This window comes from Microcaecilia unicolor, chromosome 5 (genome assembly GCF_901765095.1).
Source record: "Microcaecilia unicolor chromosome 5, aMicUni1.1, whole genome shotgun sequence".
NCBI classification, from domain to species: Eukaryota; Metazoa; Chordata; class Amphibia; order Gymnophiona; family Siphonopidae; genus Microcaecilia; species Microcaecilia unicolor.
The window spans coordinates 107,108,473-107,131,479 of NC_044035.1; the positions used below are offsets into that span (position 1 = coordinate 107,108,473).

At 40.8% G+C, this 23,007-nt stretch overlaps 1 protein-coding gene across 1 annotated transcript in view; it reads right to left on the reverse strand.

Annotated features, from left to right (window-relative positions):
- FRMPD2 (FERM and PDZ domain containing 2) overlaps positions 1-23,007 on the reverse strand; it is a 194,276-nt gene that overhangs the window by 95,599 nt on the left and 75,670 nt on the right. The window contains exons 17-25 of the mRNA XM_030203157.1: positions 22,733-22,836; positions 18,207-18,299; positions 14,054-14,161; positions 13,849-13,965; positions 12,314-12,576; positions 10,519-10,626; positions 9,351-9,444; positions 8,111-8,196; positions 3,285-3,432 (exon numbers count right to left, since the gene is read on the reverse strand). Of these exons, the coding sequence (XP_030059017.1) occupies positions 3,285-3,432; positions 8,111-8,196; positions 9,351-9,444; positions 10,519-10,626; positions 12,314-12,576; positions 13,849-13,965; positions 14,054-14,161; positions 18,207-18,299; positions 22,733-22,836 (1,121 nt within the window). The remainder of the gene's footprint in view (positions 1-3,284; positions 3,433-8,110; positions 8,197-9,350; positions 9,445-10,518; positions 10,627-12,313; positions 12,577-13,848; positions 13,966-14,053; positions 14,162-18,206; positions 18,300-22,732; positions 22,837-23,007) is intronic.

Consider the following 23,007-nt stretch of genomic DNA (forward strand, 5'->3'; position numbering starts at 1 on the left):
AACACACCTAAACTAAACCTTCCAATCTCAGAAACGTTAAAAATCCTTGGAGTCACTATTGACCGCCACCTAACACTCGAAACTCATGCAAACAATACAACCAAAAAGATGTTCTACAGCATGTGGAAACTGAAAAGAATAAGACCATTCTTCCCAAGATCCGTCTTTCGCAGCCTAGTGCAATCCCTCGTACTCAGCCATCTGGACTACTGCAACTCACTATATGCAGGTTGCAAAGAGCATATACTGAGGAAACTTCAAACAGCCCAGAATACAGCAGCCAGACTCATCTTCGGAAAACCAAAATATGAAAGTGCAAAACCCTTACGAGAGAAGCTACACTGGCTCCCACTCAAGGAACGCATCACTTTTAAAGTATGCACATTAGTCCACAAAATCATTCATGGCGAAGCCCCAGCCTACATGTCTGATTTAATAGACTTACCACCCAGAAACGCTAAAAGATCATCACGAACGTTCCTCAACCTCCACTTCCCTAATTGCAAGGGCTTGAAATACAAGGCGCTGCACACGGCAACCTTTTCTTACATGAGCACGCAGTTCTGGAACACACTACCACGCAACCTGAAAGCGATCTACGAACAAACCACCTTCTGCAAATTATTGAAGACCCATCTTTTTGAGAAAATTTACAGAAAGAACCAAAACACATAAAGCCCACACTCATTGTTCAGTTATGCATCATTGCAGCCACTCCTGTATTCTCATCCCCCGAAATCATACCACACTCATACCTTTACTCACAGAAAATGTATACCAAGTGTGTTCCTGTTATTATATATTGCCCCTTTTTGTCTCCCTTGCTTCCTTCCAATGTTTCAGTGCTTTTTCCATGATTATACTCCTTATCGATACTTTAACTTTGACTCAAACGACTCACCACAATGTAATCCATAACCAAGTTGTAACAAATTGTATTTCCATGATTCATAATGTATTGTAAGCCACACTGAGCCCGCAAAAAGGTGGGAAAATGTGGGATACAAATGCAATAAATAAATAAAATAAATAAATTCACTCTGCAGCTCCATAGTACCACTCCACTCTTCTCTCCTTACACTTCTCTCCAGGATCTCCATTTATCGGGTACATCTCTCTTTTCTGTACCCTTCTCCTCCACTGCCATCTCCAGATTCCCTTCCTTTTATCTTGTTCCACCATATGCCTAGAATAGACTTCTTGAGTCACTAAGTCCAAGCTCCTGCTCTGGCCTTCTTCAAATCTAGGTTAAAAGTCCACCTTTTTAAGGCTGCTTTTAACTCCTATTCACTTGTTCAGTACCATGTCTGTTTTACCACTCCCACCTTAAGTAATTCCCTTATCCCTTATTTGTCCTGTTTGTCTGTCTTGATTAGATTGTAAGCTCTATCAAGCAGGGATGGTCTCTTACATGTTTAGTGTTGCGTATGTCTAGTAGAGCTATAGAAATGATAAGTAGTAGCAGTTGTAATAAGGGCAATTGTTTCTTAAATGGATGGATGACCTCATTAGGAAATATTGCAAGACAACTGCTAAGGGTCATTGGCATAATTTTGATACCTAGAACCAGATGAGGCAGAAGCAGAGGGGGACTGCTCCCTTCCTGTCATTGGACTAGCAGGGAACCCCCAGGTGAGTCTAGGGGAGGGGGTCAGGAAGTCGAAGAATAGGGGAAATGTTTGGATCTGCTTTGGAGGTAGGGTATTTTGTGGGGGAGGGGGGATTGGAAGAGGATGGATAGGGATTAGATGAGAGGCATATGTCCCCATGGGTGATTGGAAAGGGGGAGATAGTTGTGCCACAGAGGATCAGAATGAAGGGATATTTATATCAGGGGGCATCAGAAGCAGGGAGGGACTTGTGCCAAGGAGATTGGAAAGGGATTAAACACCATCACCAAGGCTTCAAAATGTGTTGACAATTGGGGCATCTCTTGAACTGGTGTTAAGTGCAGCCATGCTATTGGCAGTCATGACAGCAAGTACATGACATAACCTATAAACTAACTATCATAGCTCAGTATACCTCTGCTCTGCCTTTGTCATGGCCATGACCTGCCCCTACCCATGTTAAGCAACTAGTATGGGTTTTTTTTACTCCCCTGGCTAATTTTAACATGTGGTACCCATTAGCATGAGTCTGCACCCCAGTGTCTACTGTGCAATGAAAGCTGGGCTAGCTGCTTAATGCAGCTTAGTAACGCAGCCCCAGAATGTTGAAAATTGTCTCATTTATACCTTACTCTCTTTGTTATCTGTATTTAATTAATCTTCGGTTGGGACTTTCTGCATGACATATTTCCAAAGGTCCTTTTCACATAACTGTTGGTGTTCTTTTCCACTTTAGTCTGTAAACCGTTTTATAGTGGCAAACACTGATAAGTGGAATAGTAAATTCTCAATTAACAATAAACAATTAATATAACCACTCCCTCCCCTCTGATATTCAGCCTATAGTGGTCAGTAGTTGGGAGGGGGGATAAGTTTGTTTGGTTTTTTGAAATGCACATCACTGCAGGCAAAAAAAAAAAAAAAAAACAGGCTAGTCAGTGGTAATACTCAGACAATGGCTGCCACTGAATATCCAAATCTTGCGGTGAGAGTCCTCACTATCCAGGTAGCGGAGATATTCAGCCACTATCCAGATAACTTATCTGGAATTGCGTAGTATAGCCTTTTTGTTGTCCTAAGTTACCCAAATAGTTATCTGAATAGCAGTGCTAAAAATCACCACTACGTGAATAATTTTGATCTCCACTCTGACTCTTCCATGGTGGTCTGTACAGATATCAATGTGGACTACCTTTAAGAAGTGTTATTTTACTGTTAACCCCAGTTAATATTAATTACATCTTATTAAATAACATGAGGCCTGTGCTAAAATTGTACGAGTTGGTGATAAAGTAACAACAACTATGCCTCTCAGCATTTATCCAGGAGTCAGATAAACGTTCTTAAATATCAACCCTTTATTTGTGAAATTCCAGAAAGCCACTACAAGCAGTACTCGACTTCTTCAATGGAATCCAACTTTGTTAGATACACATTACTGAAGAATAATAATGTGGGAATCAACCAGTGTCATTTACGATTGTCAGGTACTGCATCTACCAATGAGCATATATTCTCTTGATTATTTGTAGCATTTGTATCCCACATTTTCCCACCAATTTGCAGGCTCAGTGTGTGAACTTAGGTTGCTAATTAAGATCATTGTGTTAAGCATCCATATCAGTATATAAGGCACATATACTGTCTTTGCACACACAGCTCAACATTTCTCACCATTTGTTACAAAGCTGAAGCACTGAGGGTTATGAGGTAAGGTGGCTGCCAAAGAAACATCACATCTATCACCCTTTTTGTCTGCATCAGTGGAATGCTGCTGTGTGGTTCCGGGGTCTTCTCTCCTTTCTAGAATCAATTTTACCACCTGCAGTAAAGATGGTGCAGAACTTAGTTGTACATCACAAGAAGAGGCATCGTTTGTCATTGTCTTCTGTCCAACAACACCCAATCTATACTTCATGGGTAAAACTTCAAGGGCTACACGATTAAACAAGTTCTATAATAACTGCCTTTTATTTAAAAAATTTTAAAAGATCACAACATTGACAAAAAACATTAAAAGAAGTGCCAAGACAGATGACCATAATGAACATTTTTTGTTACCTTTATGTTTTGATGGTGTGTGCAATAAAGATATTAAAAAAAAAAACTCCCAATAAAATCAGCAATGAACATTTTAAGATGATCTTGGGTAGCTTTACACAATTATGGAGAAAAAACAAATTTTCTGCTGAAGGAATAACATGTCTCCTATAGAAGAACAAGTGCAGGAGAATATTTCTGTTGGGAAACAGTAGGCACTTTTTGCAAATAGTGCACACCATTATCAGCAAATAAAAAATACAAAGGACTAATTCAAAAAATGGCACCCAGATTTGGTCATCGAAAAAAAAATATGCACTGAGCGCTACTCTATAAACGGTGTTCCGAGTTGGGTGCTGTTTATAGAACAGCACATAATGCCAGGCTCTTTGCCCAACTTTTAGACCCAAGGATTTACCCCTACTGCACCTGGGTGTAAATCCCCGTGCTGGATCCCCCAAATTCTATAATAGTATGTGCATCTTAAGTAAATGCCCCTGACCTGCCCATGTCCCTTCCATGGCCATGTCCTTTTTCCATTGCACACTAAAGGTTTTATGTGTTCATTTTTATAGTATAGCACTTAGAAAGATGCACCCATAAATTCAAATTGTTGCCAATTAGCACCAATTATTTATTTATTAGATTTAACTTAACGTGAACTAACTATAAATTAAGGTCCAAGGACAACAAATACCTGTTATTATCACTTGCCTTTTTGCTGCTTAATTGTTATTTTATATCTTATTCTCAATTTGTATAATTGTTTTTCTTGCACTGTAGCCTTACTACAGATTTATGTAAGCCACTTTGAGCCTGCTATCAGTGGGAAAATGTGGGATATAAATGTAATAACAAATTAATAAAATTTCCTTCAAATCAGTTCAAGTTGCAGAATTATTGATGTCTTCTCACTGGGTCTGCAGGTTTTGATCAAGGGAATCTCTGAAACACTTGACTTCCGTATAGCAAAGAGTACTTTATCACCATTATTGTCATTATCATCTGCTTTACAACTAGTACTAATCCATTTCTTTAATCTTCATCTTTATTTTCATCATTATGCTGTCCAATTAGAGAGAAGCTTACACAAATTTGGAATCGTTGTCTGTTGTTCTACCAATATTTTGTCTGATATTCAAGAACATCAACTATATGGGAACCTTTCAGTCTTAAGGTCAGACAAGAAAACATCCTCTCTAAAGACTCTATCAACCAAGTGGACAGTCACCCCAATGTAAAAGTTTCTATGGGATGACCAGCATTTTGTTGCGATAGAGACATCTTTCAGTTCACCAAGAATTGCAACCAGCTTCACGCTTCAAAGTGACCCATCACTGTTCTGTATGGCTGCAGACCAGTAATCAACAAACACAGGCAACTACACTGCTCTCATAGGCTATATTCACTGAACAGCAAAATTTAAGATAGATAATCTACTGTTTGCATGACAAGGTTTGCAATAGCATAATCCTGTTCCCAGTTTTGCTGTTTCATTTGGTTTACTGAGGAATTATATCTTGCTTCTGCTTTTACTTTTTACTTTTAACTGCAAGCATCAGATATAACTGAGTAAAAGTAGTAGGAATTGGCGAAATTATTACTTCAGTAAAAGTAACAAATGTTATCCTATACTTCTTTACATGTAAAAGTAATAAAACATTTACTTAAATACAGTAACTAGTTATATTTACTTACTTACTGTACAGCATTGCAGAGTGAGCAATCTTGTCCACCTAGAGTGCATGTGGAAACATTGCACATACGTAAACCATACGTTCATAGTGCACATACGTAAAGAGTGTGCACTATGAACAAAGATGATGCACTATGGGTGTCTTTTACAAAGGTACGCTAGCATTTTTAGCATGCGCTGTGTAGATGCCCATAATATTCCTATGGGCGTCTACACAGCACACGCTAAAAACGTTAGCGCACCTTTGTGAAAGGGGCCCTACATGCACACACTTTAAGAAGCAAACCTATGAGCTGCTGAATCCATGTTGTTGTTCTTTATTGATGGTAGCATTTTAGTTTAATCTCACTTATATTTTCAGACATGACATCTAGTACATCATACAGATGTACACAGAAGTTAGAAGAAGTATAATACCAGGCTTTACTTTGCCTATCTCCGAGAGCCTGCGGATACTAGGTGTTATTGTGGACCGGAACCTTACGCTGTTGGATCATACCATCTTAACCACCAAGAAAGCTTTCTCCTCTCTGGAAGATCAAACAATTAAAACCTTATTTCCCAAGAGGAGTATTTTGTAACTTAGTTAGATCATTAGTCCTGAGCAGACTTGATTACTGCAACGGCATATACTCAGGGTGCACAGGCATGCTCCTAAAAAAGCTACAAACTGTGCAAAACACAGCAGCTCGACTTATCTATGGAGCATCAAAGTTCACTTGTTCCAGTCCACTTCGTGAGTAGCTCCATTGGCTTCCTGTGCAGGAGCGCATAACTTTTAAAATCTGTACCCTAGTCCACAAGATTTTCTATGGAGCAGCCCCAGCATATATGGATGCCCTTGTCAACCTCCCACCGAGAAATTCACTCAGAACTGCCCGCTCTTACTTAAACCTTCATTACCCTGCGTGCTCTAGACTGAAATATAAAACCACATATGCTTCCACCTTCTCCTATGCCAGTACTCATCTGTGGAATGCACTACCCAAATCAGTGAAAACGATTCAGGATCATCTGACTTTCAGGAAGTCACTCAAGACCTGCCTATTTGGACAAGCTTACCCTAAAGATACTGTCCTATCTCATTGACCCCAGGACACTAACCCCTCTAGTGCTGTCATGAACTAACCCATTTCTTATCTTTACCTCACCACCCCACTTATCCCTCTCAATTTATTGTACTCGCCACTTTATTATTTAGCTGTTGTAAGCCACAATGAGCATGCCAGCGGTGGGAAATTGTGGGGTAAAAATGCTGTAAAATAAATAATAAATAAATTTATAACAAATTATTACTCTGTGTGTCATTTGGAAGGGCTGGTTATAGGGACACCTTAGCATGTGTTATATTTGTGCAGAGATATTTTTCTTCTGGTAAAGGGCCACATAACAGATATCATGTTATAACAATCAGGTGCTCAACATTCAGAGTTTCTATCTATCTATCTATCTATCTATCTATCTATCTATCTATCTATCTATCTATCTATCTATCTATCTATTTATTTAACTTATTTATGACATTTATATCTCACATTAAACATGAATTAAGTTAAAACCTGGGAGCATTTAAAATCTTTTTTTTCTGTGCGAAATCAAAAAAGAAAGATGGTTTGTGGGAACTTGCTCCTTTTGTTTTGTTGGAATGCAGTGGTATATTATTATAGAAAAATCATGTATTGTTTATTACTACTATCTAAAAGAGAGAGATTGGATAATGAGGGCAGAGCTACCTTCATACAGAAGTCCAGAGTCAGTTTGAATGTGCCAATGTGCTTTCCAGTTCTGTGGTATCTATTTATTTCTTCTTCAAGACTGTTTGGCTGCAAAATGCATGTTTTTTTGTGGGGTGGGGGTTAATATTGGTCTCCTGGATGTGTGTTTGTATATAGATGAATTCCAGGAATAATGATGGCTAAGGGAAAGCAGCAGTAGAACAGTTGGAGCTGAATGACATTTATGTTCATATAAAGTTAATTATTTTCCAGTGGAAATTAAATCTACTGTCTGCCTGCTATGTGAATAATCCATTACTCTTTCATGTTGCTACCAAGTATTACATATTTAGGGCATATGCCTTAAAACATAGATTGTTTAAATTCATTTATCTACACTTTACATGCACATAGTATTGCTTGTTAAACCCAAAGGCAAAACCTAAGGGTGATTAAACAATTTGATAAAAACTGTGTTGTTTATTACTTTACTTGTTTTGCACTGCTTTTGGTCTTACTGATCTGTACATCTGTTGTGTTATTTTATTGCGTGGAAACAGTCGGGTGGGCTTATAGGAAGGGTGGGGAGTATGGGAGGGGAAGGGTTCTTGGGGTTGCATGGCCATATGGAATTTACAGTAAATAATATTATATATTTTAATATTATTTGTAAATTGGTTGCTACACTGTACCTTTGTACCAATAAAATGTATAATAAAGTTATGTACATATACAGTATATCGCATTTTTTTGGAGGGGGGAGGTGAGAGAGAGAGCCTGTTGTTAAACATTTACCAGCACACCACTGCCTATATGTCCACAAAAATACACTGCAGTAGATTTTTACAGAAACAAAGTAAAAGAATAATCACATTTTTGTAACAATATCAAGGACTGCCCACAACCCTAAAGAGGGATTGTTAGCAAATTTGCCATATCGATCTTTAAAAAGAAAACAAATAGTAGCACTCTATAAAAAAACAATTTGCATGAAATTCTAATTAGTATTAAGATGTGTTTGCAAGGTTATATCATACACCTGTACACACCTGCCTTGAATTCTTAAGGCATTCCACTGCCTGTTTATGTGTAACACCACAAAAATTTATTCCATCTGCTTCCAACAAGCGATCACCTGAAACAATGAAAACTGAATCAGTGCATAGTATTGGGGGCAAATTTATAAGGTATTTTCCACGTCAGACTTGTTTTACGCACAAAAAAGACCATCATAAAATTCACGTACAGGTACACATGACAACTAGAGCCCTCAGCTGTATGGTGAGCTGTATTATAAAAAAGCATTAGTATCATAGCTATATTATTTGAATGTTCTAATGTGTGCTTATTAGATACTCCATCGCTATTATGCTTACATTGTATTATATCTCTGTTATTTGAATCTCAGAGATATGGCCACATAGTAAGTGCAATCTAACCACATAGCCATGTCTTTTTTTCAGCCTTTTTACCCACTGCAGTAAAAAGGGCCTCAGCGTGCAGCAAAAATGGCCCCTGCCACTAGCGCAGGGCCCGTTTTACCGCAGCTTAGTCAAAGCGCCCCTAAGAGATCCAATGTACGTCAAATTGGCACTACTGCCCAGCTACCGCATGCCCCGGGTGGTAATTCCATTTATGGCTCACGCCCAAAATACGCGGTGCTTACCTGGTGGTAATCAGCAGTTGGCATGCACTGGGTGCTTACCGTCCGTTAGCGCATGAGAACTTACTGTTAAGTCAATGGGTGGCATTAAGGTCTCAGGCCAGAAATGGACATGCACTGGTTTTCATTTTGTAGCACGTCCATTTTCTGGCACATTAAAAAAAAATCCCTTTTTTCCAGGCGCGCTCAGGAAATAGACCACCATGTGTCCAAAACACATGCCTACGTATAGGACAGGCCACTTTTGGGAGCGCCTTAGTAAAAGGGCCCCCTGGTGCCCAACTCTGCCGTTATAAAATACTAGCTTTGTGCCCAGTTTTTTGGTCCTATCTTTAGAGGTCATTTCTAGAATTCCTTCCTTAATGAGTGGGTTACCACACAGTAACTGCTAAACTATGACAAAAACCCTTCATGTGGTTGTGCACTGGCAGTTATCATGCAGTAATGTGCTTAGCAAATTTTAGTAAAGGGGCCCCTAGTTAATAATAACTGGGGTTAACTGTAAAATAACAGGTCTTGTTGATAAGTTTCCCTCTAAATGGGATAACCCTAAGTTATCTGTTCTCAAAAGCAGAGAATTAACAGGAGTTTTAGCTAGAACTGTATAGTCTATGAAAATCTCCTACCTCTTCTGATGCGTCCCTCCTGACCAGCAGATCCTCCAGAGACAACAGTTTTCACATAAATACCACCATGAGGCACACTGGTATTAATTCCACCCTGAAAAATATGAGTAATTAAGTACTGAAATCTAAGAAAGAAAGACAATTCCCAGATATGTAACCAGTAAGTCACAAGGAGACACTATCGTAATATTTTTATTATGAGTTGTAGGGATGTGCATTTATGAGTGCATATTCAGTCTGTTAGTAAAAAATAAATAAATTAGTACAAGCTAAGGGCCCCTTTTTGCCGTGCACAGTGTCCGCTCTTACCATAGCGGGTAAAAAGGTGGAAAAGAAATGGTCATGCAGTACATTTGCACTTGCCGTGTGGCTATTTCGGGGGTAGCAACGCCACCCATTAAGATGGTAGTAAGGTCTCCCATGCTAATTTGGTGATAACCTTCTGTGATGATAATTTTTGAAAAATTCTGGCAGCGCCAGAAATGCCATGCACTGGGGGTGGAACTACTGCCAGCGGCCGTGGTGGGCCAGCGATATTTCTGCATTGCCGCATAGCAACCTTTTGTGCCACAGCAGTGCTGGGTTAACACATTATGGTGTTAACTCTGCTGTCTGCTCTGCCAGCCACTGGTCCTTCTTCATGCCTCATCCCACCTCCTGTGTGAAGCGCTTCCTGTTTGGATGCAGTAAGAAGAAAGGCCTGTGCAGCAGAGCAGAGCAGGAGACAAGCAAGTAAGCAGGCCCAGGGGAGGGGGGAGCTGGAATCATATGAATGGAAGCTCCGCCTATATCCTGTCATGCCCCTCCCCTGTGTAGGCCCTCTTGCAAATAAGCACTATGTGAGTTAAGCAGGTATTTGCAAAATAGAGCTTAGGCAACATTCTAATATTTATGAATATGTTAGCATTCTAAACATTTACATTGGATAATGACAAGACGTCTGCAAGGATATCTGCTGAATATCCATGGATAGAATCAGCTAAGAAAATTATTCAGAAAATGGCTGCCGTTCTCCAGATAATTCCTTTTGAATATCAGGCCCAGAATCTATAACATTTTGATAATGAGAGGCTAACTGAATTAAAATGTTTCTCTTTATGGACATTGTAAGAAAAGGTACGCGATAGTCCTATCACAGATTATTTCTTAACTCAGCAGTAAAACTTACAGTTACACTAATTCCAAGACTTCCATCAATTTTAACCAGCTCCACACAATATTTGTCTCCTGGTTTGATTTCTGAGACTGGCACTGAATGTGCATGTTCGCCCTGTCTCTGAAAATTGAAACACAAATTGGATAGCAGCAGGAAATCCAATCCTATCCAAATTCAATTGACACATTCAATCTGTGTCTATATTTTGTGTGCATAAATTGATTTTGAAACTAACAAAGCAGCAAGCTACGTAGGTGATACAAATTCTGAATATATGATGTGAAGCCCTATTTTGCATAGGCACTGAATATCTGAGTTGGGATGCTCACATTTCTCTGGTATTTTTCAAAAGTCTATGCAGAGCTTTTATACAATACATAAAAGGATGCCAGCAAAGACAGGTACAACAGGAGCAATGATTTTGCACAGATATATGTGGAAACAAAGAGTAGTATCATTTGGCAGCTTCTAAATATAAGTACTGGCACTTATCCATGGAAGTGGCAATTTTACAGTCTCCACATATAAGTGCTGCTGGTTTCTAAATCTCTCAAAATGGCACATACAGGTATACAAGTCAGAGGCATAGCCAGAAGCCCATTTCTGGGTGGGGGAGAGGGCATAGGGGTTGGCTGAGGGGACCAGCTGAAAATGTCCTCTGCAGAGCCCCCAGGCCGTCTAAGCATCAGGCAAGTTGGCAGCACACTTCCAGCCACCAATGTCAGAACCCCCATGCATGCTCATTTCATGCGAAAAAATTGAGCATGCATAGGGGGTACCAGCACTGGCAGCTGGAAGCACACTGCTGGTTTCCCCTCTGCTCAGACAGCCCAAGGGGACATCTTCAGCTAGCATCCTCCTGGGTGGGCCTGAACCCAAAGTGGTTGGGCCCCTGACCACCCGGATCCACCTGTGACTACACCACTGATACAATTAACTTGCAAATCCACCAAAAGGGCTTATTTAAAAGTTTGAATCTGAAATAGAAAACAGAAGATTAAGAAAAATGACTCCCTTAATTCCTCATGTAAAGCTCTAGCCAAAATGAGCCCTTTTATAAAATCTATATGTGCTTCTGAGCTCATGAAAAAGCAGACAAGGAGATTTGTTTAGATAGAAATAATACATATTCTAAAAATGGTAAATGCACATACACATTTTTTGCCCACTTGAACCACATCCCCTTGAAACTCTGAATGCTGACCATCTATGTGTAAGTAGCAGCTTTCTGAAATCATTATTTGCATGTGTAGATGCCTCTAAAATGTTGTCTTTCTTGTAAGATTATTTAATTCATTATGTTAATATTTCTCACCTATCTGCGTGGACAGTACCAGGTGCTGCACAGAAATGAATGAGGTCTTGTCAGAAAGAGTAAGTGACATTATCCTAGAAGGTTAAGGGACTCTTTTCTCCTAGGCCCAATGAGGAAGGGAAATGAGAAGAATCATGAAGGACCAGAGATGCTCTGCCTGGGTCACAGATAAGAAAGGGGAAGGGAGCAAAAGCAACATGCTGAGAGGTTCCTCTTCCCCATGCCCAGTGAGTGGAGAAAAGTAAAGAGTCATGGAGAAGCAGGGATACCCTCAATGACTTTTTCCAAGCTGCCATATTGTCTCATTGAAGATGGTCTGAAACAATGCTATGCCCTGCCAAGGTTTGGATTCTGAAATAAACTGCACTCCTTGTGCTTTCACAATGCTCATGCCAGCTGGGGCTGGAGATACTGTGAAAACAGTTAGAAACTGAGGAAGAAAGTGTAAACTAAGATATAGCTCTAAGAGCAACAACAAAAAAAATAGTTTACCTTGGTATCAATGTCATGAACTGATATGAAAGGAACTGGAGATCTTGATTTAGGTGTTAGATTCCTTGAGAGAACCTCTGCCAGTTTATCTGTATTCACATACTGTTCTTTAACATCTGATGTGTGATGGCTCTCTTTTTGCCCTGAATAAGATATTTGACTGTTTCTTCCAATCCCTGAAGAAGAGAAATCTGAACTGCTGCAAAAACTATTTCTTTGTGTCTCTAGCTTCTTTCTGGCCACAAGCATTTCATCACATATGCCTACAAAGTACAAACAAGAAAAAGAACTGGATAGGATATCAGATAGTACCAGGTCATGAGAAAGGCTGAGCCACAGTCAAAATCAGGCTTTATATACTATTCCCCAGATTCTATATAGGTTGCCCAAATCTGGCCAAGGATCAGAACCGTACATAAACTATTTAGTCAATTAGGTGCTGCTAACAATCAATTACTGGTGTTAACAAGCACTTAGGGCTAGATTATATACCGCACGCCTAATAAATTAGAGCCAAAATGAAAAACACCTAAGCATATTATAAAGTACGCCTTAATTTAGGCATATTTTATAGAATAAGCCTAAATTTCTGCACAGTGTATAGAATACACTGAGCGCCTGTGGACGCAACTAAATTAAGACATGGCCATTTACGCCAAGTTTTACTTGGTGTTAAATGCAGACGCCTAAATTACGGGTGGAGTGGGTGCATTCCATAACAACACACATAGATTTTAGAAATGCCCATGACCTGCCCATTCCACTCCCGTGGCCACGCCCACTTTTCAACTATGCGACTTAGAATTTAGGAGAATCACGTTATAGAATTGTGCATGTAAATTCTAATTATTGCCAATTAGTGTCGATAATTGCTTGTTCATTGGCAATTATCAGCACTGATTGGCTTGTTAGCTAAGTTGCAAGTGCAAATACAGAATACATCTGTATTTGCACATGCAACTTAAGTCACACTATATGGAATCCGAAAGTTAATGGGCAGTAATTAGGAGTTATGTGCGGATTTGCCCTATGGCTATGCCCTATTGTATAACATGTGCACCTAAATTTCATAGCACGCAACTCAAAAGGGGGCATGGGAGGGGCATGGGTGGGTCAGGGGTGTTTCCAGAAATTAGACACAATGTTATAGAGTACATGGATTTGCACACCTAACTGCCATCAGTGGGTGGCGAGCATTTAAACTAGCTTTTGGCAGGCATAAGTGCTTACGCCCAAACTTAGGCATGAGAAGCTAGTATTCTGTAAAGGACCCTCTGTGCACAGCACCCTTTACAGAATATTATCTTAGCATGGATCATAAAAACGATTCCCCATAAAGAATAATGGGGTTTATGTTATTAAAATGTGTTAAACCTCATTAATGGATATTAATATTAACATGTTAAAAAAGCACATTAATAAATGAGGCTACAAGTCTTGAAATCATGAAAGTAAATGCAACAGTTTTTAAGCACGTTTCAGTATTGTTGCTTTACTTTCCCAAAAACAATACACTAACATGCTGATAGCTATACCTTTTGCTTGAGATATAATCAGTTGTACTTCCTCTGAAGAGTTCTGTATAACCTTCATAGCAGCACTTAATGGAACGCCCTCCAGACTTACACTATTCAGTGATATTAGGCGCCCGCCTAGAAATGAAGAAAAGTCATTACCACGTGCAGTCAAAATCTCAAGTTGAAGATTTCTCTGTTATTTTCTTAAATCCAAGATGCCTACCTGGTTTTATTCGTCCATCATTATCCGCAGGCCCTCCTGGGATCACTGATGCTATAAAAATTCCAAGATCTAATTTTCCCATGTTTTCTCCTCCTATGATCTTAAATCCTGTAAAGCAATATTACATGAATGCAATTTTTTTAATCAGTTTACCTGTAAATTATTTTCTATGGTTAGTTCTTGTGTGTTTTTCACTCTTGCTGCTGAACTCTTTGGTTTCAAACAAAGAGCTATGGTATGGAGTTTAATGAACATCTGTCCTTGGTAAACTAACAGGAAATCCCTAATTATGAGTTGAATTAATGTGATTGAGTATATTTAAGCTCTTTTCGTGTATAATTTCATGTTCAGATTCTCCCATGCAAAATGACACAAAGTTAATGGAATGGTTAGCCTGGAATTCACCCCTTACCCAAGCCCAGTGTCAAGTCATTTTAAAATGTCTTCACCCCTAGTCTGATATTCTCCAAAACTGGTATTTTTGAAAAGGATTGCTCAGGGTACTCTAGAAAAGGCTGGAGAGAGAAGGAACATATTGCATTGATGCCAGGGATAGCTACTTTTAGCAGAGGGGGGGGGGGGGGGGGGGGGGTAACCAGGGCATCATCTTCATTATTTATCTGCCAGCAGAGAAAGTGATGGCTGATAAAGGTCAAACAGCTTATCCAGTTTGCCCATTCAAACCAGATCTGCAGTCCTCTCCTCGCCCTTAGAGATCAACTGTGCTTGTCCCATGTTTTTTTGAATTCAGATAGTTCGTATCTTCACCGCCTCCACTGGAAGACAATTCTACGCATCCACCACCTTTTCAGCAAAGAAATATTTCCTGAGTCTATCTCGTTTCATCTTCATCCTAAGGCTATATTTACTACTACTACTATTTAGCATTTCTATAGTGCTACAAAGCATACGCAGCGCTGCACAAACATAGAAGAAAGACAGTCCCTGCTCGAAGAGCTTACAATCTAGTAGACAAAAAATAAATCAAACAAATCAATTAATGTGTAGAGGAAAGAGGAGAGGAGGGTAGGTGGAGGCGAGTGGATACAAGTGGTTACGAGTCAAAAGCAATGTTAAAGAGGTGGGCTTTCAATCTAGATTTAAAGATGGTCAAGGATGGGGCAAGACATAGGGGCTCAGGAAGTCTATTCCAGGCATAGGGCGCAGCAAGACAGAAGGAGCGAAGTCTGGAGTTGGCATTGGCAGTAGCAGAGAAGGGAACAGATAAGAAGGATTTATTCAGGGAACGGAGTGCACGGGAAGGGGTGTAGGGAAGGACGAGTGTGGAAAGATACTGGGGAGCAGCAGAGTGAGTACATTTATAGGTTAGTAGAAGAAGTTTGAACAGGATGCAAAAACGGATAGGGAGCCAGTGAAGCGACTTGAGGAGAGGGGTAGTATGAGTAAAGCGACCCTGGCGGAAGACGAGACGGGCAGCAGAGTTTTGAACCGACTGGAGAGGGGAGAGGTGACTAAGTGGGAGGCCAGCAAGAAGCAGATTGCAGTAGTCCAAACGAGAGGTGACAAGAGTGTGGATGAGGGTTTTGGTAGAGTGCTCAGAAAGAAAGGGGCAGATTTTACGGATGTTGTAAAGAAAGAAATGACAGGTCTTGGCGATCTGCTGGATATGAGCAGAGAAGGAGAGAGAAGAGTCAAAGATAACCCCAAGGTTTCGAGCTGAGGAGACAGGGAGAATGAGAGAGCCATCAACAGAAATAGAAAACGGGGGGAACGGGGAGGTGGGTTTGGGGGGGAAAATGAGAAGCTCGGTTTTGGTCATATTTAATTTCAGGTGGCGTTGAGACAGTCAGACAGCAATGTCAGACAAGCACTCTGAAACTTTGGTTTGGATGCAAGGTGAGATATCAGGGGTAGAAAGGTAGATTTGGGAGTCATCAGCATAGAGATGGTAGGAAAAGCCATGGGATGAGATTAATGAACCAAGGGAAGAAGTGTATATAGAAAAGAGGAGGGGACCAAGAACAGAACCCTGAGGTATGCCGACAGGCAGAGGGATAGAAGTAGAAGAGGATCCACCAGAGTGAACACTAAAGGTGCGGAGGGAGAGGTAGGAAGAGAACCAGGAAAGGACAGAGCCTTTGAAGCTATGTTTGAAGTATTGAGAGGGCATGCTAAATTTAGTTCCTACTAGCATGACTTAGGGAGTCTTTTACTAAAGCTTAGCTCGAGTTATCTGCAGCAAGGCCCGTAGGAATAAAATGGGCCCTGCTGCAGATAACTCAAGCTAAGCTTTAGTAAAAGACCCCTTTAGTGAATAGCATGGTAATGGTTAATGACATAAATACATTTACCTCTTATTTTGTTTGCTTATTTAATTGATTGATGCATTCATTCATTCATTCATTCATTCTCTATCAAAACTCCTCAAGTTCGGGTACAATAAACCATACATGATCTTATAGGAATTACACACATTCAGTTTGTTAATAGGCCTTAAAAATTTTACAGAACGCAAAATCAATTTAATGCACATTGACCTCTATATTAATGAAGTACAATTAATTTGTACACATTAAAAGGTTCTAATGCACGTTCATAAAATATTTAAAAGCATGTCTGAAATAAAAGCAAAATACACCTGAAAATCAGGGGGGAAAAAAAACCCTAAGCATCCTAAAACAAACTGAAATTATTTAGCTGTGCACAAACCTAACAGAAGCCCAACCACAATAACTACTACTTCTACAGCTACTAGACATACTCAGAACTGTACACAAACATGTAAATTATAGTTCCTACTCAACAAAGCTTACAATATATTCAAGACAAGCAAACAGGACAAATAAGAGATTAAGGAGTTCAAATTATTATGGAAAATATTAAAACGGATAATAACAGGTGAACAAGAAGTTAAGAGTTATGAATGGACTCAAAAAGATGGGCTTTTAGCCTCGATTTGAATAGGGCCAGAGATGGAGCATGATATACTGATTCAGGAAGTCTATTCCAGGTGTATGGCACAACAAGATGAAAGGAACAAGCTAGATTTGGTAGTAGAAGAGAAGCTAATGAATGGAGATCCCAAGGAGGGGTGTAGGGAGAGATAAGAGATACTGAGAAACTGCTGAATGAATGCATTTTTAAGTCAGTAAGAGAAATTTGAACTGTATAAGGAAAGAGATAAGGAGCCAACGAAGTGACTAGAAAAGAGATGTCATGTGAGTGCAGAGACATTGGCAGAAGATAAATTGTGCAGCACAATTTTGAACAGATTGAAGGAGATAGAGATAGTTTTGTGGAAGAACTGTGAGAAGCAGGTTGTAGTAATCCATGCAAAAGGGGATTAGAGTACGGTTAAAGGCTTGGATAGTATGTTCAGAAAGGAAGGCACACTTTCTCACACTTTCTTTTTAATTTTTTTTTACAATAAACAAAAATAAAACCAAACAAACAATAACATAAACAACCAACTGCAGCTTATAGCATACTGTAACTCTTCAGTATGCTACCATATTACAGGCATTCACAAGATCCAACCAAAACCCACAATCCCTTCCACCCCCTCCCCTCCTTAAAAGTCCCCACCACCCCCCCAAACCCCCAGCTCCCTTAGGTATGAGCTCTTTTGCCAGCCATAGAGCTGGTGTAAGTGTGTGCTCCTAAGTTCTGGTGATATATGCATAATTTACAGTATTCTGTAATGTATGTGCATAACTTTCTGCCCTTCCCACACTCTGTCCACATACCATCCCTGTGTACACCCATGGACAAACTACATGCTATTCGAGATATGTACGTTGTTACAGAATAGCACTTAGGCAGAATATTGGCCTATAATATGTTTACATTCTAGTATTCTAGATATTTACATATGTAACTGGCACATAAATGTTAGCACAGTAAAATAACACATCTTGACAAAAGCCCACATTGATAACAATGTTCTGCTGAGTGTGACAACTGTGGCAGTCACCCTGCTCACTTTTCTCTCCCTTGGGTGTGATACTGGGGCAGTCACCCTGCTTGTTCTCCTCCACCTCCAGTAGTACTGACACTTATGCCTGCAGGGGGGAAAGGGTTACAGAGAGACAATATCTTCCTAATCCTCTCTATAAATATTACTTTGTCCGTCTAGATTTAAATATCTCACCAGTGGCCACCTATAAGACCTAACAAAGTATAGGATACCTACCAAATCCATGCTTAGGATCTCTCTTCAAAGTTACACAAAAGACTTCTCTTTCTGGTGCAATAATGGAATTCTCTTTTGGACTGCTTAGTGAATCTGAAAGTAGAATCCATCATTTCATTCTGTTTTTTCCACATATCACTTTATAAATCAATGTATCTATACTTCAAAGTATATCGCAGTACATATGAATATGTTAAACTATTATCAGTTTAGGTATAAATCTTCCAACAGATTGATCCATAACTATCCAATCAATATAATGAGCTCAAGCAGAAACACTATGAACCTGACATTCAAAGTGAAATATTGTTTTCCAGAAAGTGGTGTAGTCATAACTCATTTCTATCTGTATTTTCAACCTATATATAGATTAAATCAGGCTGTTTAAACAGCTACATTTTATCCATATAAGAAAAAGCTGGCATTGAGGAGAAGCAAAGGCAGAGCAAGTACTTGTATGATTAGAAAGCAGTTTTATAAGAAGCTTCAAAGTAGACACCTGTTTAGGTACCTACTTTCCTTGATAAAATACCAGGCACAGACATTTACAGCAACCCTAGAGCTGGTGTAAACACCCATACCTAGATTTCTAAAGCATAAATTGCAGCTCTAAGTACCAGCTCTGTGGGTGCTTGAGCACCCCCAATATTGAGTAAATGCCTTACTTTGCCCAAGAGTAGCCATACTGGGTCAGACCAATGGTCCATCTAGCCCAGTATCCTGTTTTCCAAACAGTGGCCACGCCAGGTCACAAGTACCTGACAGAAACCCAAATCGTGGCACCTCCAGTCATTCTGAAAACTTGATTTTTATGTTCTAAATGTAACCCCTCACTTCTAGGGTAAGCACCTCAGTCTTACTTTAAGTCTATAATAGTCGTGTTCAGTTGAGTTACCTCAGACCAAGTACTTTCCCAGAGTAAGATAGTACAAAGATAACTATCAAGCACCTCTGAGCTTACAATGAGTTCAGAGAACCTGATCCCCTGTTTACTAAGCCACGCTAGTGGCTGCCCTACGCTAATGCTGAAACAACACATTCACTTTGAATGGGCTATGTTGGCATTTTGCCATGTGGCAGCCACTAGAGCAGCTTAGTAAACAGAGAGGCTGGTTAGGAAATAATAGTGTTTTTGTTTAGGAGAATCAATTATAGTGTTACAAAATTTTCAATGAATAAAATGATTAGATGACATGGTGGTTAAAATGCAATAGTGAGTATTTATTGCACATATGTAATAACTTAAAATGTTAAATATAGTTAAAATTCGTTTAAAATTCAGAATAAATAATTAAACCACTTTCCTATTAAAAACATTTACATTTAAAATTCTGTATCCTAGCTGGATCCAGTCACAATTAGGCCGATATTCAAAGCGATTTAACCAGGCAGGAGCCTTTCCTGTCCTCGTAAGTACCTTTCAGTTGCCTAACCAGGAATATTTAGTGGCACTTAACTGGACAGTGCAGCTGGATATCACCTGAGACCGCCCAAATAAAAAGTGGGCAGGTCAGGGTTGGCATTGGAGAGGAGCTCCAGGTTATACGGGTGCCAGCAGTATTCAGTGCCGGCACCTGCATAGCTAAGCGGCTTCATTTATTTTTTGAACTAAACCCCCAAGCCCCCTCAAACCCTCCCACCAATGTTCACTTCTTTCCCTCCACCCCTCCCAGCCCACATCAAGACCCCCTGCCCCCAGAAGACCCCTCCCCAGCCATGCAGGCAGGCCATCCCACTGGGCCTACCTGTATCACTGGTGGTCCAGCAGGGTTGTTAGTGGCAGGAGCACAGCCTCCTCACTCTTGCCTCTTGCGGCACCGGTCTAAAATGGCTGCCAAGACCTCTCACTGCAGCTCGCGGTACTTTGCACCCAAAAACCCACTGGACCACAAATGATGCAAGATTTCCCAGGCCTGGCCTCCAAGGGGGGCTCGGCTGACCCTATGGCATGGGGAGCCTAGGCCCCTCCATTTTGGGTTCTTGTCTCCCCAAATGCAGTGCCATAAACGGCTGGTAGGAATGCCCAAGCCCCACCAGTCAATGAACTCTGTGGTCTGAACCTCCCCTGGTGTGAGGAAGTTTGCAGCATGCTTTCTAGCAGCTGACGTTGGCATTCTGCGATGATCAGTTCGTGTGCACGTGCAAGGAGTGCTGGCGTCAGTGATTAGAAAGCATGCTGCCGACTTCCTCACACCAGGGGAAGTTCTGGTCACGGTGCTCTTTGTCTGGCATCCCCACCAGCCAAGGTAAATTTTTTAATGGGAGGAGAATTGGGGAAAGAGTAGAAAGTAATGAGTGCTCCCCCCCCCCCCAAAACAAAGTTGGGCTACTGGCTACGCCCCTGCTTTCCACTGTGAGTGATGGTGCGGTGGGGTGGGAGGCCCGCTAAAACTGTTTGCCCTGGGCCCAGCTTTGTCTCTCAGTGGTCCTGGGAATCAGCACTTAGCCAGTCACCGTATAAATACGACCATATAAAAGTCAGTCCTATCTTTATGCAGTGCTCCATAGCCGCTTAAGAGGTGAATATTGCACTTAACCAGCTATGGTTAGCTGGCTCCAGAAACCCAGAAATTCAATGCTGTAGCATGGACATGGTTTGGCACTGAATTTCCACGCATAACACTAATGGCGGTCAGCAAAGCACGAGCACTGCAAGCTGAATACCGACCTCCATGATTTTATAGCCTATGCATATAACTGTGTGCTTTGCCATGCTCTACCCAAATTCCACTCATGTGTAAACCCACTGACAAAGTATGTGCCATCAATTTTACATGTGTATTTATAAAATAATACACAGGAGAAAAGAGCCCATTTTCACATGTATATGATTATGTTTACACATAACTAACTAAAATACCACCAATTAGGTGCATTCTTAGCGCCAAAAACTAGTTACCTGCTTATAAAATTACCCTCTCAGTGGTAGGATTTCTGCAGTTGAACTGCCCTATAGCTGAGGGAAAGCTTCCTTTGAAAATGGCCTCTAGCAGAGAACTGGGTTGGCTGAAGTCCATGTCAGGATTTCATTTTGAAATTGTAGCACATTCTTTTCCATGCATACTTTGCATGTGACCTTGACAGGACAGAAAATCTTTTAAAGGGAGCCAATGCCAAAAGCTACTGCATGCCGAACTGCGTGGTTACTGCTCGGTTAATGTGAAGGTTACTGGCCACGCACTGCAGAAAAGGGTTGATCATAGGTCTTAACTTGCATGGTAAACACGAATGTTCATGATGCTAATTATTACCTATTCCTCTGGAATGCAAGGGAAAAAAAGGATTTTGACAGGCAGTGTAGAGGGGTTGGTTGAGAGGAGTGGGTGTCTAGCATGTCCCCCTTCCCCATCAATAAAAAATCCCCTTCTGTCTAGGAGCACCCCCACCCACTTTTGACAAAACCGATCTCCTCCCTCCTTTTCCCCGACTTTACAAAGCTCTGGGGTCTAGTGGCTCACCTCTCGCCACCTCTTTTACTTAAAAAAAACTCCCTGGGTCTGGTGGCATCCCACACCCCCCAAGCCCTCTCCCTGATCTATCCATATCTATATCTATAAATATATATATAAATTCCCTGGTGTCTATCCCCCTCCAACTTGACCAACCCCCATCCCTCCCTCAGCTTGACTTTAAAAAAGCCCTGGTATCTCGCTGCACCCCCCCCCCCCCCCACACCCTGACCCCTCCTCCAGGAGGACCCCCTGAGCCCTGTACCTTGAAAAAAGGCAGGAGTGATGCCTTTTACTATTATTGGTACTCTCTGCTAAGGTTACCAAGAAAGGGAAAAATCCCTTATTTGGCAGACTGACTCTGCTCGGTGTACCCCAGGATGCACTGCACGGGGTTAGACACTTCCATTTTGAAAGATGCCAGTGACAAGGCAGGAGCAAATGGGCATTGCTCCTATCTCTCAAGGTACAGGGGTCTGGGAGTCCTGGAAGAGAGGTCAGAATAGGGGGTGCCACACGACACCAGGTCTTTTTTAAAGTTAGGATGAGGAGGGAGAGGGGTTGGTCATGTTGGAGGGGGGAGGTGGTGCTGCTGGAAACCAGAAAAAGTTTTTAAAAAATATATCAAGGGGAGGTTTAGGTTGGATTGGGTCAGGGAGTGGTGGGTGCTGTTGGGGGCATCAGTTCAGGAAGTGGTGCTAGACTACCAGGGTCAATGTAAAAAAATATGCCAGCAGCTGGTTTATAAATGTCACCCTGTCTTATAGTGCATGAATCAATCAGCACTCATGCACCGACAGGAAGGGAAACATTTTGCAATGAGCTGCAGATTACTGTCACATTTTTAATGTGTTAATAATTTACATGTTCGTTGAATACTGCATCCCACGAGCAATGTTTTGCAGAAAGTTCGCTGTAGAAGGCTTACAGTCAGTGGTTCTACCGCATGGCCTTCTGCATTGACCCCTCTGTTGGGAGTTTCCCTCCTACACAATTTTCTTTTACTGATACAATGAGTTTTAGTAAACTAATAACTCCAAAATGTATTTTAAAAATACTTATTAATATTCTGCTTACCCCAGGAGGCATACTGAGTACAATGGATGGACAGATAGTCATAACTCTTTTGTTCTTCACACACGTCCATATCAAAGTCTGATTGTGACTCTTCAGCTGATGCACTTTGGGGGGGGGGGAGGGGAGGAATAAACAGAATGCACCAGAGTCCGTTATATACAGAGCTTTGTCTAGGAGTCAGTGTGTGCACATACCAAGAAAATATTTTAAAATGAGAAATAGCATAACTGCTGTACCCTAGAAATGAAAACGACAGACAGCTGGGGTGATTCCCA